At 40.9% G+C, this 13,363-nt stretch overlaps 1 protein-coding gene across 8 annotated transcripts in view; it reads right to left on the reverse strand.

Annotated features, from left to right (window-relative positions):
• Positions 1-13,363, reverse strand: part of arhgap32b (Rho GTPase activating protein 32b) — a 125,242-nt gene that overhangs the window by 25,494 nt on the left and 86,385 nt on the right. For all 8 annotated transcript variants that reach the window (XM_086307877.1, XM_086307874.1, XM_086307875.1 and 5 more), the window contains 6 exons: positions 11,786-11,872; positions 9,272-9,409; positions 8,241-8,333; positions 7,829-7,951; positions 6,148-6,225; positions 2,083-2,164 (listed from right to left, as the gene is read on the reverse strand). In XM_086307877.1, coding sequence (XP_086164003.1) covers positions 2,083-2,164; positions 6,148-6,225; positions 7,829-7,951; positions 8,241-8,333; positions 9,272-9,409; positions 11,786-11,872 — 601 coding nt within the window. The remainder of the gene's footprint in view (positions 1-2,082; positions 2,165-6,147; positions 6,226-7,828; positions 7,952-8,240; positions 8,334-9,271; positions 9,410-11,785; positions 11,873-13,363) is intronic.

Raw genomic sequence — 13,363 nt, forward strand, 5'->3', positions numbered from 1 at the left:
CAAATATATAAAATATAACTATTTACAGAGAGACAGGAATAAAAAGGACCCTTAAAGTGGAAGAGCCTCAGGGAGAAGGAGGAGGAAAAAAAAGAACATTGTTTCTGCCTCATCAGAAAACTACTGATTGCTAGAATGAATGGCTTTGGCCGGACCCTTTGAACTGGGTCAGAGCATCACGTCACCAGGCTGATTGGTTGTCGCGGCGCGACTTGATGCTGGAGTTCAGATTTTTCCAACTCGAGCGGTAGACGCGATAAGCGCGAATGCACAGAATGCACCACACGAACTGCAGCGCGTATTTTACTTTGCGCTTCAAACGCATCAGTTGAGCTACTTGGTTGTGCGAATCAGGCAGAAAAGCGTTTTCGCGACGCAAATCTACTTCTGAAGTTTCATCGTGCTCCTTCATTGACTTTACATGTAAACCTGAAGCTCTGGTCGCGTCTATCGCGTTCAGTGTGAACGCACCGTTAGGTCCTCGATTAGTTTTGACTGGTCCTTCTGTTTGTCATCATTTCAGTTTATTTTGAAAAATCTCAACAGGATCTTCAGCTTTATTGTGAAAGGTTTATGTGGAAAAACAAGCGGACTGCGGAGCCACACGCTGGGTTTCCCGTCATTGTTGCTAACAGCAAATCATAAAAACAGTCGCTTGTCCGTCCGTAGTGTGGTTATTTTAAATTTAAGAGAAAGAGAGAACTTTAAGAAATTAATATAGGCACTACAGTGACCATCAAAACAATATAAAATTTTGCTGTAAACAGTTTATGTTGCGACACCATGAAACAAACGATAGCGTAATATGAACGTTTTCATATCGTCATCCGATATATATCGAACAGCCCTACTTTAGCTCATACACTGAACAGAAACCCAATCATTGAAGAATTAATCAACAATAAGAGGAAAATCTGGTGTCTATATCAAAATCAAGTTCCTGACCACGTGCAGATACTCTGATATCAGAAATAGGGCTCATGCAAAAAACAAAAACAACAAAAAACAGCAACAAGCATTGAGATATTTCTTAAAAGCAAGGGAGTGGGACAGCAGGCACAGTCTAGCCTCGGACTGAACAGAGTGCTGTGTGTGCACTGCAACAAGATCCATTTGGTATTAGTCACAATCTGGAAGGATCAACAACATTATGCTTGATACTTGAGCTGCACATCAGATAACATGGGCATCGAAAAGCTCCAGAAAGCCCACAAGCAATAACCACCCTCTCTACTTTAACTTTATTTTTCTTCAATTTCTTCTTTTGTCTTGTGTCCTCACTTAATAGAGACCCCAGAATGAGGCTTTGGTATGGTTTGGAAAAGCAGCTCCACTTGCCCAACCCAATGCCAGCGGGCTGGCTGTGACGCTGAGTCATAGTGGTTGAATCAATGTTTAAATTTGGAGCATGTGATGTGGATTTATTCAAGACATCTTACAGCAATAGGATCTGAGCAGCTATTTCTGATGACAATGTTTAGCTCAAGCCGCTAAAAACACTGTCGAGTGCTCTCTTTGATTCTGAGAGGGTTTGTGTTATACACTTGTCTTTGACACTCTCTGGAGTGTGCTAAAGAGCTTATCTGTTTGCTCTGGACAGCAATAGATTAGCAGTTATTTGCAGAGGATTTGCATATGGCTGAGTCAATAAATCATGAGTAAAGGCCTCTTTCAGCTGATCATGTGTCAGAATTACAGGCTTCCTTTCACAGTAAAATCATAACCTGCTTATATATTAGACGTCTGTAACAGAGTTCTTATTGTTCCATTTCATTTTAGATTAAAAGTATCAACTACAATATTACCAATAAATATTTTTTCCTCTGCTGTATTGTAAAAGGATCAAATAATGTGAGAATATTCACTAAGGATCTATTGTTTTTAATACCCAAATCATTAAACTGACCCAAAGAGTCTGTTAGACCACTGCATGCACACTAATATATACCCAAAGTCAAATCACTCACCACAGATCGAACTCTTTCCTGAAACCTCAGCGATATCAGTGAGACATTAACCGCCATCAGTGATAACGCCCTTCTAACACATTTCCTGTTAATAGTTTAAGAGGAGAATAAGTACCTGGTTTTGGCACTGAATTGGTCATGGACTGTGGCACTTTGTCATTTATGAGCTCCACACACTCACTGGGGAAGAAGCCAACCTGGAAAGAGTTACAGCACAGAGAGAGGTGGGAGGAAAGACAATCACATTTTAGAAGACAATAATGGCACCCAAGGGCGTAGAGATGTTAAGGAGTGGTTGCCATATCAGTTATATGATTTATGGCTGATTTTTACCATTTTGTCATCACGTTACATAAACACTTCCCTTCTAAACTGAAGCAAAACTCAGATAAAATCATTACAGTGGGTCATTTAGGTTTGTAGCAGGTTTTACATTTGAATATGATCACATTAACTTTAATTAGCAAAAATAGACATTCAGGTTGCCCAAGGATACAAAAAAAACAAAACAGTGCAAATAATGTTAGCAGGTCAGACTACATGGCAGTCTGGAAAAAGTGGGATTCAAAAGGGTCTGTTTATGACTCAGACACACTCAGATTAAAAACAGGATGGCAAACCGCCTTGTTGGTTGATGACTGCACTGATTTTTTTCTGCATTTGCTGACCAATTGGAAGCAGTTATGGGATTCAACAACGAAGGGTGTTGCATGCTCAGCCTCTGGGTGAATCCTTTCAATCACAAGGCAATTGCACACGTCACCTGGTGGGTGGCACTCTCTCCAAACGATGGCGGCCTAACTCTGACTTTATACATGCAGATAGACTGAGCAAAACTCATCTACACATGTCAGTGTTAAAAAGGAACTAGAACCAGCTGGTTTCCAGCTGGATGCATTCTCACTGTATTCTTACTGAACATAAAAGCGAGGTTGCAGAGCACCTATAGTATCTTGCAATTAAACCAGCATCCTGGAGAAACCACGTCACCATTTCCCCAAAATTTCCCAGGTGTGGGACTAATAAAGGATTATCTTATTCGCAGGAATTTCACTTTCACTTTCAAATGTATTGAGCCCATTCAATCCCAACCAGCAACCTGACAGTGCTATCCCTCAGCCTCCTCGTACGTACACCTAAGGTATCAATTTGAAACTCCTACATCACCTCGTTCAAGTTATCGACAATATCCTCCCATCAGCCTTTTACGGATGGGGGTAAAAGAAAAACAATACAATTGCAAGTTCATTGCACATCAACACTCCATTTGTACATAGTCACTGTGTTCCCAATTGTGACTGTAGTTTACAGAGCTACAAAGCCTGTAAAGAGGAATTAAAAGCCACCCAGTGTCAGAGCAGTGAAGTTTCAAAGACTGAATGCCATGTCGAGAGAAACTGTCATTGAGGATTTTACTGTGGGCCAGCCCAGGTGGACCAGACTGTGGAAACCAGTTAAATGTGCGTCAGAACCCTGATAGCAGAGTTTTGGACATGTTGCAGTAGCCTATGTGGCATAGTGGCACAGTAGCCTATTCTAAATAAGATTCCCTGACGGAAAGGAGAAGGAAGGCTTCAATTCAGTGACAGGATAAAAAAGTAAGACCAACAACCATGAGCTCTGTTTTGTTGCTCTTAAATCTGAAAGAATGCGGACAGTAAGAAACAAAGCTTGCAAGCTAGTTAAAGCACACAACACCCTATGCTGTGACATGCAAACTAACATGCCTCCCTCTCCTCACACTCTCCTGCCTTCCTGCATCACTACCTGGTGTTTGAAATCCTCCAAGGGAGTTTTACTGTTCACTCGACATTTACTCTGCATATCTTTTTTTTTTTTTTTTTTTTTGGGGGGGGGGGGGGGGAAGCTGCTCTTTACCCATTATGGATTTTAACCTAAAGTTTACATTATACAATAAAACACAGGAGTATTAGTGGTACAAACAGGCCACTTCTGGCATCATCAACTGCCCCCTACTGGTGGGCAGTTGATGATTTGAGATTTGAGTTTCACTTTGCTTTTACTGTTAACAAAGTTCAAATGTGACAAACTGAGTGAACCTCTCATTCATATAAAACATCTATAAGTATAGACCAGCCTACATGTGTTCAAGTGTTCAGAAACTCTGTAATCCAGAGGAAGCTAGTTATTTGTAGCTAGTTAAACATAAATGATCAGTAAACATCCTGCTAGGGCTGGACTGTTCACCAACATCACATAACCTTTAAAATATAGGTTCTCAAACTAAATGAGGAACAATTAGTTCCTCATCGCTGTAATCACAATAGGATCTGGTTATGGTCAGGAAGCAAAAACTATACATGTGGGTATGTGGGGATTGTTCCAGATCCTTTCATAGACATAAACTATCACACTGCACCCACTGTTGCCTGGGGTGTTGCATTTATTTGGACAGAGCCAGTCAGGAGAAGCAGCGGGGGTGATAATGTTGGGGGATCTGTCAAAAATAAAGACTTGTCAGGCAGAAGGCCGAGCTCGGCGTAAGGCAACATCTTCCAGCCAATGATGTGACCTATCAAAAACCTGGAAAAGTAACTGCTGTAAAATTAGTATTATAAACTTCCACATCGGGCTTTGGTGTCTTCTTTTAAGCGCATTAATGAAATAATTTCTAGATCATTTTCACTGTTTCACCAGTTAAGCACCACCAACGCAGCCCCCTGTTTGGCTTGAATGCTGGCCTCCTTTACACCTGAACACCCACTTAGCAAATCTTGCCCAGAGTGTTTTGTATACACTTGTCTGGGTAAAAGTTTCATACACACAAACACAGTGGGCATACTGTTCTCCTGTGTTATTGATGACCTTCATTTCAAAATACAACTGCCGATTTAAGTGTTTTCTTAGACTGATAGGATTCATGTTAAATAGTGATTAAGCAAGCTTTTTGACTAACTTCATTAGTATTGTGACTACTTTGACTGACAGGTATTTTAACTTGGGCAGCAGCAGCTGATTGGTACCTTACCTCCATTAACTGAACAGGACCTCCGCACTGCTTTTTATAGTGTTTATGCCTCTTACAATATTGCCTGCTCTTTAGTATATATTGTCCAACAGGTTTGTGCTTTCCGTGAGTGAAAACTAAGAAATTTTGAATGTGCCAATGCCCTCTTTATAACGCCAATTAGTTCAGTAGCCAATAAGAGCTAAGTGGATCCATGAAGCTGGAGCCAAATGCTATTAATATGGAAGCAGTTTGTTTAGTTAATGAAGTTTTAATGACATTTGTAGAATGACATAGGCCTTTAACAGTATGAGCATGTGTCCAATAACAGCTATGCTAACAACACCATAGTATGCTCCATTTGATTACTTAGCAAATCAATTCTTTAAATTACTTTATGTGAATATTAGCATACAACGTAATTTGAAAATGGAATGCCTAAGTTATTCTTTACATTATATATGCTAAGAATGGCATCACATATATTCTTACATTGCAGCTAAGAGACAGCTAGCTAATTCTGCCACTAGCAAAATTAAGTCTTAGTGTTAATGCTAGTTAGCTAGCTTGCTAACAGCTAATGCATTATACCTACTTGTGTACTAACTTCTGTGTAACATCAAACAGTCTTGATTTCAGGCATCAGTAAATCAATTGCACAAGGTAAATATACATGCTAATACTTGCTTCTTACAGTAACAGCCAACATATCGGGGTTAGCCAACTACACAACATGTATCTAGCATTGGTTGCTTTGTCTCATCAGTCAACTTAGACTCAATATAAACACTCTGACAATGTCCATTGCAGTTTTCTAACAGCTGTGACTGCCAGGTTACACACAGCTCCTTTAACTTCAGTCATGTGCTGTTCATGGTTTTATCTTCTCTTCACGAAACATGCAATATTTTTAGTACCAAGAGAAAATCATGCAGTGTCATGAAAAAAGATAAAACCATGAACAGCACATGACTGACTATATATGCACACAGCGTAGGAATATGAATTAACTCATGTAATCTCCCCCAAAGCTTCACATGAAGGTGGATTTGTATCTCCCTTTGCCTTTCAGCAGACTCTTAAATATTTGAAGTTTACTTTACAAAGAAGCTCCTTGTCCTTGAAAACCTCAAATACAAGTCATATCAAAAGTTTACAGCCAGAGGGAAAGAACGTGCGAGTTTGTTTCAATGTGCTTTGTGAGCAGCGTACCTGAAAACCATGCTTGCCCCTCCACCATGTGGTGTCCTCTTTAGGGGGCATGTCAATCACAGACACGATGTCGCCAACCTGCAGAGAGTAACAAGCTGACATCAATGATTGTTATAACTGAAACGACAATACATCTAAGCTGACTTCCTCTTACAAGTGCATATTTAGTAAGGATTGTTTAGAGCTGAAAAGCTTGTCTTGAAAGACAAAAAAACAAACACCTACTCAGTTTTCATATTTATTTACTGGTAATATCTGGACCGAAGGCATCTTTATTGCTGTTTCAGTTTGTTTTCCTCTTGTATCACCATCTGTGTAACATTAACTGCTACAAAGCCAGTTTAAAAAATAGGTGTAAAGAATTCACTCTCATATTTTGACACAGAGTAAGTGAGAGTGTGCGCTAATACTATTCATCGACAAAACAAGCATTCATAAGCTGTTAGCTCTATCAGGGTTTTGCCTCAGTAACACAGCATGGGTCTACTAAGAATTTTAAGGTGTAAGTCACTGGACAGTCACTTTTTACTGTTTAGGGAATCAGCATGTAGAAATCTTTATTTCCACAATTTAATACAGCTTAAAAAAAAAGTTTGAAACTCCAGTACAGCTTTTGGAGAGGGAGCAGTCACATGCTGTTGTAATAAAAGTGATTGTGAATGACCATGGCAGACCCAAACATGCTTTGCAGCATACTTTATTTCTCGCACACACGGTTGCTGTAACAGTACACTCAACGGCTGCAGCTCTCCTGCTGCCAGCCGTACGCATAAACACCAAACACAGGACCCAGTGCAATATTTAAGTCGGCGGGGCATGATTGCAGATGCCGTGCAGGTGCGTCCGCCTTCCCTGCACGGCATCGCAGAACACACCCCGCCACCGTGATTTATCTTACATCATACAAAGTTACACCAGTTAGTCAGAGATAAATGAAAGCAAAGCAACAATAGACTACACTGAGTTACTGAAGCTAATGACACAGAGACAACTCTCTACATATATGTATATTTGTCCTTTAAAGACAACATCCATACATCTTCTGCTTAACTGGGGTGTTGAAGGGGCAGCAGCCTATGCAGGGAAACCCAGACCTCCCTCTCCCCAGCCGTCACCTCCCACCAAGCAATAGAATCTCTCTAATGTCTCCTAGGTCTATCTGTGGCCTCCTCCTGGTAGGCACCTCACACAGAAAGCACCCAGGAGGCATCTTAGTCAGATGCAAGAACCACCTTGTTGCAGTGCTATAAGGAAAACAAGTATTAACCATATTAACCTGCCTAAACACGTTTCATCGCCAACCTTTGGCTCATCTCTGTATCAGGGACTTTCTCCTGGCAGCAAGCTAATGAAGCTGAGGCTTGTGTGTGATGCCTCGCCCCATCAGTAACCTAACTGTTCTCCACAGCACTTTGATGGCTCAAGCTTCCTGGAGCTCACTCTTCTGTGTGTGCTAGTGAAGGAGCTGATATTAACAGAATGATTCACAACCATCAGGTTCTGTGGAAGCCATTGCCCAGACTTTTATATGGCAACGGCTACAAGGAGTCACAAGTGAGAGCTGGGTGCAGTGGACAAAAACAGAAAGTACATCATGTTCCCCCATCTCTCATTCATGTATGTGACATGGTTGAAGCTACAGATCTGTTTCTATTAAAAAGGAAAAAGGCGTGACCGTCACCTCAAAGGACAGCTCGTCTGAGGCCTGGGCTGTGTAGCGCTTTATGACATGAGCAGCAGCAATCGCTGGAACATTGATGGACGATTCTTCGTGAACCAGCAGATGATTCCCCTTATTGTCCACCTGATGAAAACACAAACCCAAAACTTACATGTCAGGTTAACAGAAGCAGCCATCAGCTAACAAATGCTAATATAAGAGTGCACTAAATATGTTTCTATTGGTGCTTCCAGACTGAAAATGTGTAAGGGTACAAAGACAACAGTTACAATTGATAGGAATAAATTAATACCTATGAATGTTTGAAGTCCCTGATAATATTTACTTTATCTATATCAATAAATACTAGATGGTTATGTGTAACTTCAGCAGTCCTTTAGTTAAATTATTCTTTTACAGGAAGTGTATTTACCTCCATCCACGTGAGGGCAGGCCCACAATTGATCTTGTTGTCAGCAATTGCTGAGAGCCGGGAGAGGTAAGCCAACAACATCTGGGAAACTGACTAAACATGGACAAAAACACAGAGAGCAGTTAGTGTCATTACATTTACTTCACAATAGTGCCATTTACTAGTGCAACAATTCATTACAAACACAGTAAATTTCAAAGTCTGCTGCCAAAACAAGTCATTATAGTTAAAGATCCCTTTTAATGGTTTAAAGTCTGCTTGCTTTTGCTATGTGTTCACAAAGGCAGCACATTTTCCAGCTAATGATGAGGTCTGCATAAAAGTACACAAACAACTTGAAATGACTTTAGCTCTGACCTAATGTTACAAGGGATATTTAGCTTTATAGTTTCTGGTACCACAATTCCCCAAATTGAGACATTATAAAACAGTAAAACTTTGATCAGCAGAATGTTTGAGATCAAAGTTCTGTCATGTAAAAACCATGTAAACCACGGCTTCCTACTATCGATATTAATGCCTCATGACAATGAATTCTAAGGGCGATCGTGGCTCAAAGAGTTGGCAGTTCGTCTTGTAACCAGAAGGTCGCCGGTTCGAGCCCCGGCTCGGACAGTCTCGGTCGTTGTGTCCTTGGGCAAGACCTGCTGCCTACTGGTGTTGGCCAGAGGGGCCGATGGTGCGATATGGCAGCCTCGCTTCTGTCAGTCTGCCCCAGGGCAGCTGTGGCTACAACTGTAGCTGCCTCCACCAGTGTGTGAATGTGAGAGTGAATGAATAGTGGAATTGTAAAGCGCTATATAAATGCAATCCATTATTATTATTATTATTCTCTGATCTAAGCTTGAGTCTGGCTCAGAATACTGATAAAAGTCTGTAACAGCAAGACTACAAATCACTTTGGGATTTAAGCCATACAGGTTTCCACAAATCTACAGTTTCTGCATACATAATGTAAAAATAATAAGCCTTGAGGGTGTTGATCAAAATAAGGCACTGATTTTGCTCACAGTCCCTGGATGCTCCAATACCTCAGACTGATCAGTCAGACTGTCCAATCGAGGCAGCTCAGGCAGCTGTGAGAAGCGTCGGTCGTAGATGCAGAGGTGCAGGTGTTTGTCCAGGACACGAAAATCCTCATAGCTGCGCTTCACAATCCAACTTCGACCCTTCGGAACAATGCAAGCGTAACCGCCAAAAAGAAGAGAGAACACAAACAGTTGACTGAAGGGATACATATTTCTATTAAATTGGGCTAAGGTTAAATTCAAATGATAAAAAGCAGAGCTTAGCTGTCAGATACAACATAAGCTTGAGAGTAGGAAACATTTTACATGCAATTTGCAACAAATGATAAAGAGTTCTTATATATGTAGCACTTCATTGTTTGTCTTGTTAGAGTTTAAAAGGCCAAGTCTGTACACCGTTTTACAAACGTTCCTCATAAACAGACTGATAAAACATGGAAACAAATTATCTGTTCCTCTAAATCAATGGAAGAGTATCTAAGATTTAAAAAAATGTTTTAAAAAATCTAAAAAGGGGCTCAAGTCGCCCACAGATTTGTCTACTTTGTATTAAAAAGTATTCACTGATCATCGACACCTTATCCAGCCCTCGCTTGTAGAATAAATAATAGAATAATTTTGTTTCCAAACCACTAAATGAAATCTAACTTAAATAACAACTTAAATAACAGTTGCTCCGTGTATTGGCTATTTCTGTTTTAAACAACAAGAAACCTCAAAAACCCTCTCAGAGAAACTAGTGTTCAAAAAAAGTCTTCTGCTTTGATCTGGCCTAGAAAAACTGTCTTTGAGGCAAGGACTTGCACGAGTGGGACTGCAGTGCAACACTCAGCCCACTGATTCCAGCGCTGTTTTAAAGAGCTGGCTGGGAGAGATGCCACTGGGAGAGCTCTGTTGGCTTGGGGAACTCGATGCTTCCCTGTCCCACTTACAGATGCTTCTCCAAGTTAACCCACCTATCTGGGTTTGTGGAACTGAAACTGGGGTTAGGGTTAGTGTAGATTTAGCAGTAATTCCAATGACTTTAAGTAGTTACAATTTCCAAGTGCCCCGCCACATACTTGTGTGCCATTGCCATGGTGCTGCAAATTGAAGATAATCTGTACATTTGAATGCATGAAACTGGAATAAAAATGTGTCACAAGGCAAAGCTTATGAGCATCTGGTTTGCACGTCTGTTTGTTTGCTGTACTTCATATCTCTGGTTGAATCCAGCTGTGTAAAGATTTGTAAATTTTCAATTAATTTTAAATAAAATCAGTGCTTTTCTTAAATTTAGCCAATTAGCTTTGAAATTTAGATTTTTCAGTCAAAGTAAAAAAATAAAAATACTCCATAAAAAAATGCAACAACCCGTTTCTAGTTCTTTCTGAAAATGAGTCGAAGGATTTAAACTGTGAAGCCTTCCTTCCCACATTCTTCAAATCACTCTCCCAGCTGTGGCATTCATCCACAGCTCTTTTCATTTCCTACATAACTTTGATTTCTTTCAGATAACAGCTTAGGCATTTCAGAAATGACCTGTTGAGAGGGAGAAGTCTGCTGATATCTCAACAGGTGCTATTCAACATTTGAGGTGTATGTGTTTGGCTAAACAGGAGCCTATGTGGTTTGTGCATCGTTATACAAATTATAAGACACACTTAAAAAGTTGAGTGACTGCAGTACAAAGAATAAATAAATAAATATGTTCAGGTTTATATGAAGCTAATATCTCCATCAAGCTAGTCCCATTGTGTGCCAGCACATAGTGCCTCAAAGCACAGGACTGACCAGACCAACAATAGTTGCTCAGCACCCACACAACTTGCCAAATATCATCTGATTCTCAAAAATTAGATTGAAAAGTTGCCATTTTGACATAGTGGAGAAGACTTGGCATACATTACTGAAGTTTATCTAAAAAAAAATAATTGAATGGGAACTTTAGAAGTTGATCCAAAATGACAAGGAATGCTTCATCACTGTGCAAAGTTAGAGACAACAACAGTCAAATTTAAAGCAGGTATAATTTATTGGTTTTATATCAGTGTAGTCACTACACTTTCTCACAGCATGTGCCACCGGCAGATGGAATGATGGATGATATTGAGACTGAAAGACGGCACAGAAACAGCAGCAGCTCAGGAACAAGCCTGTCAGTAAAGCATGTGCTGAGTATGGCCTAGAAATCACAAGGTCAAAATGAAATGTGCCCCCTAGGGTGGTTAAGAATGACCAAGCTAAGATCATTTGGGACTTCCAGATAGAGATGGACAAACTGGTGATGGCACTTAGGGCAGTGACCTCCAAACTGGGCAAGTGGTTCCAGCAGATCCCATCGACAACATCTGAGATCTCTGTCCAGAACACTGCAGTCCTGGGAACAGCTAAGATGCTATGCAGCACCCTCAAGCTCCCGGGCCTCTGGTAGAGGACCCGAGCTTGAACAATAAAGACTTCCCACAGCCAAGTTTGTTTTTTGTTTTACATACACACACTAATGCACCACCAATGCACAGGAGTTTGCAGTCTTACCTGGCAGTAAATATGAACCAAGTACACCAGCTCCTTAGATTCATAGCCATTCCGCGGCACTTCGCTTTGTTCATCGCCAAGGGACAGCTGAAAAACAAAGAGAAGGTCTGAGGCATTCGATGAGCATAACATGGGTTACTTCAAGCAACTGTGGTTCTTTAAATATGATTAAAAAGTATTGGTTTATCTTGCCTTGTTTTATCATATGCATCTCTGCCTGACATATGTGACAAACGCAGGCTCATGAATGGTTTCAGGAGTAGTTTTGTGGGCTTGGGCCATATCAAAGTGCCATCCACACACAAACTTGTAATAGTAGACCTCGGTCCTCAGTTAACGGAAGTCAGTTCATTTCTTTTTCTAACGTTACATCTTTCTCTACAGAGAACTGCTTTGGCATGATGAACTACAGAAGCACCAGTGACCTGCTGAGCTACACTCAAGGCTCTGCCCCATATATTAGGATGGCCGACCAGCCCCTCCATACTTATTCTAAGCACGTTTTTCGGTGACCAAGCAAGTAGGGAAGTTTTGTTGAAATGCTTCACTCTCTTATAAAAAAAAACAGGGATTCATTAATGCTTGGTTACCAGGGTAACCCCAGTTCTCTGAAGACCCAGCTCCACTTGCATGACCAGTCATGGACGCTCTACTACCACTATGCCTGTTTAATATACACACCAGTCACTTCAAGAACACTCCCTCATTTCTTAAAGAACAAAGGACATTGTTTGCATTGCATGAAAACACACAGATCTATGGACATCTGTCTGAACGTGACCCACAGCTGATGGACTTTTTTGTGGTTGAGCATCCACTCCCCGTACAGTGGTTTCCCTCTGGAGAGCAAATCTGCTCTGGTGTTCAACACACCAGGAACATGAGTCGGCAGGAGGTGCTTGCTGCTCCACATAATCAGGCAGAAAGAAAGCTTGTGTAATGTCACGAAACAAGTGCATCCCTGACAGTTTATATACACCACCACTGTTGCATTCTGTCCTGACCGAGACATGACAATTTTTCAGGAGCAGCAAGAAATAGAGACCATGGTTCCCTTGGGAAACAGAGCAATGTGCAGGAAAATTTTCTTCATGCAACCTCTCGATAGAAAACCCTGAAAAGAAACTGTTCATTTCAAGGTCCAGATATTTAATATTCAGAGTGGGAGACGGCACACTCTTGATACAATTGATGATGAAAATCAAGCCAGACAGGCTGCATAATAGTGCCTGGGTGTTTTTCTCCAGTGCCTCTTCACACATACTAGAAAATCTTTCAAATATACAAACACACTGAGCCCTGCCGCCTGCCAAGGGTTCAGAGTTGCCTTAACATACTTGGAGAAAACCCCAAGGGTGAGTGCCAGTCTGAAAAAGAGGGTCTGCTATTCTTAGACTATGCCCTAAAGGGCATTCAAAATTATGAATTTGTATTTGCTGAAGTGAGAATTGAGGGAACATAAATCCATTTAGGTATCCATTCATTATCTTTTCCAGTGCATTGCTTCCTGCCCTTCAGCCTACAAGAGAAGAAACTTTGCTGTCCAAAGCCCTTTCAGCTCCCCCTGCACCCAATGAA

Source organism: Aulonocara sp. 'chitande type north' Nkhata Bay, linkage group LG10, assembly GCF_057382095.1.
Source record: "Aulonocara sp. 'chitande type north' Nkhata Bay isolate Kocher_YH1m ecotype deep benthic linkage group LG10, A_spYH_male_GT1.1, whole genome shotgun sequence".
In the NCBI taxonomy this organism is placed as follows: Eukaryota; Metazoa; Chordata; class Actinopteri; order Cichliformes; family Cichlidae; genus Aulonocara; species Aulonocara sp. 'chitande type north' Nkhata Bay.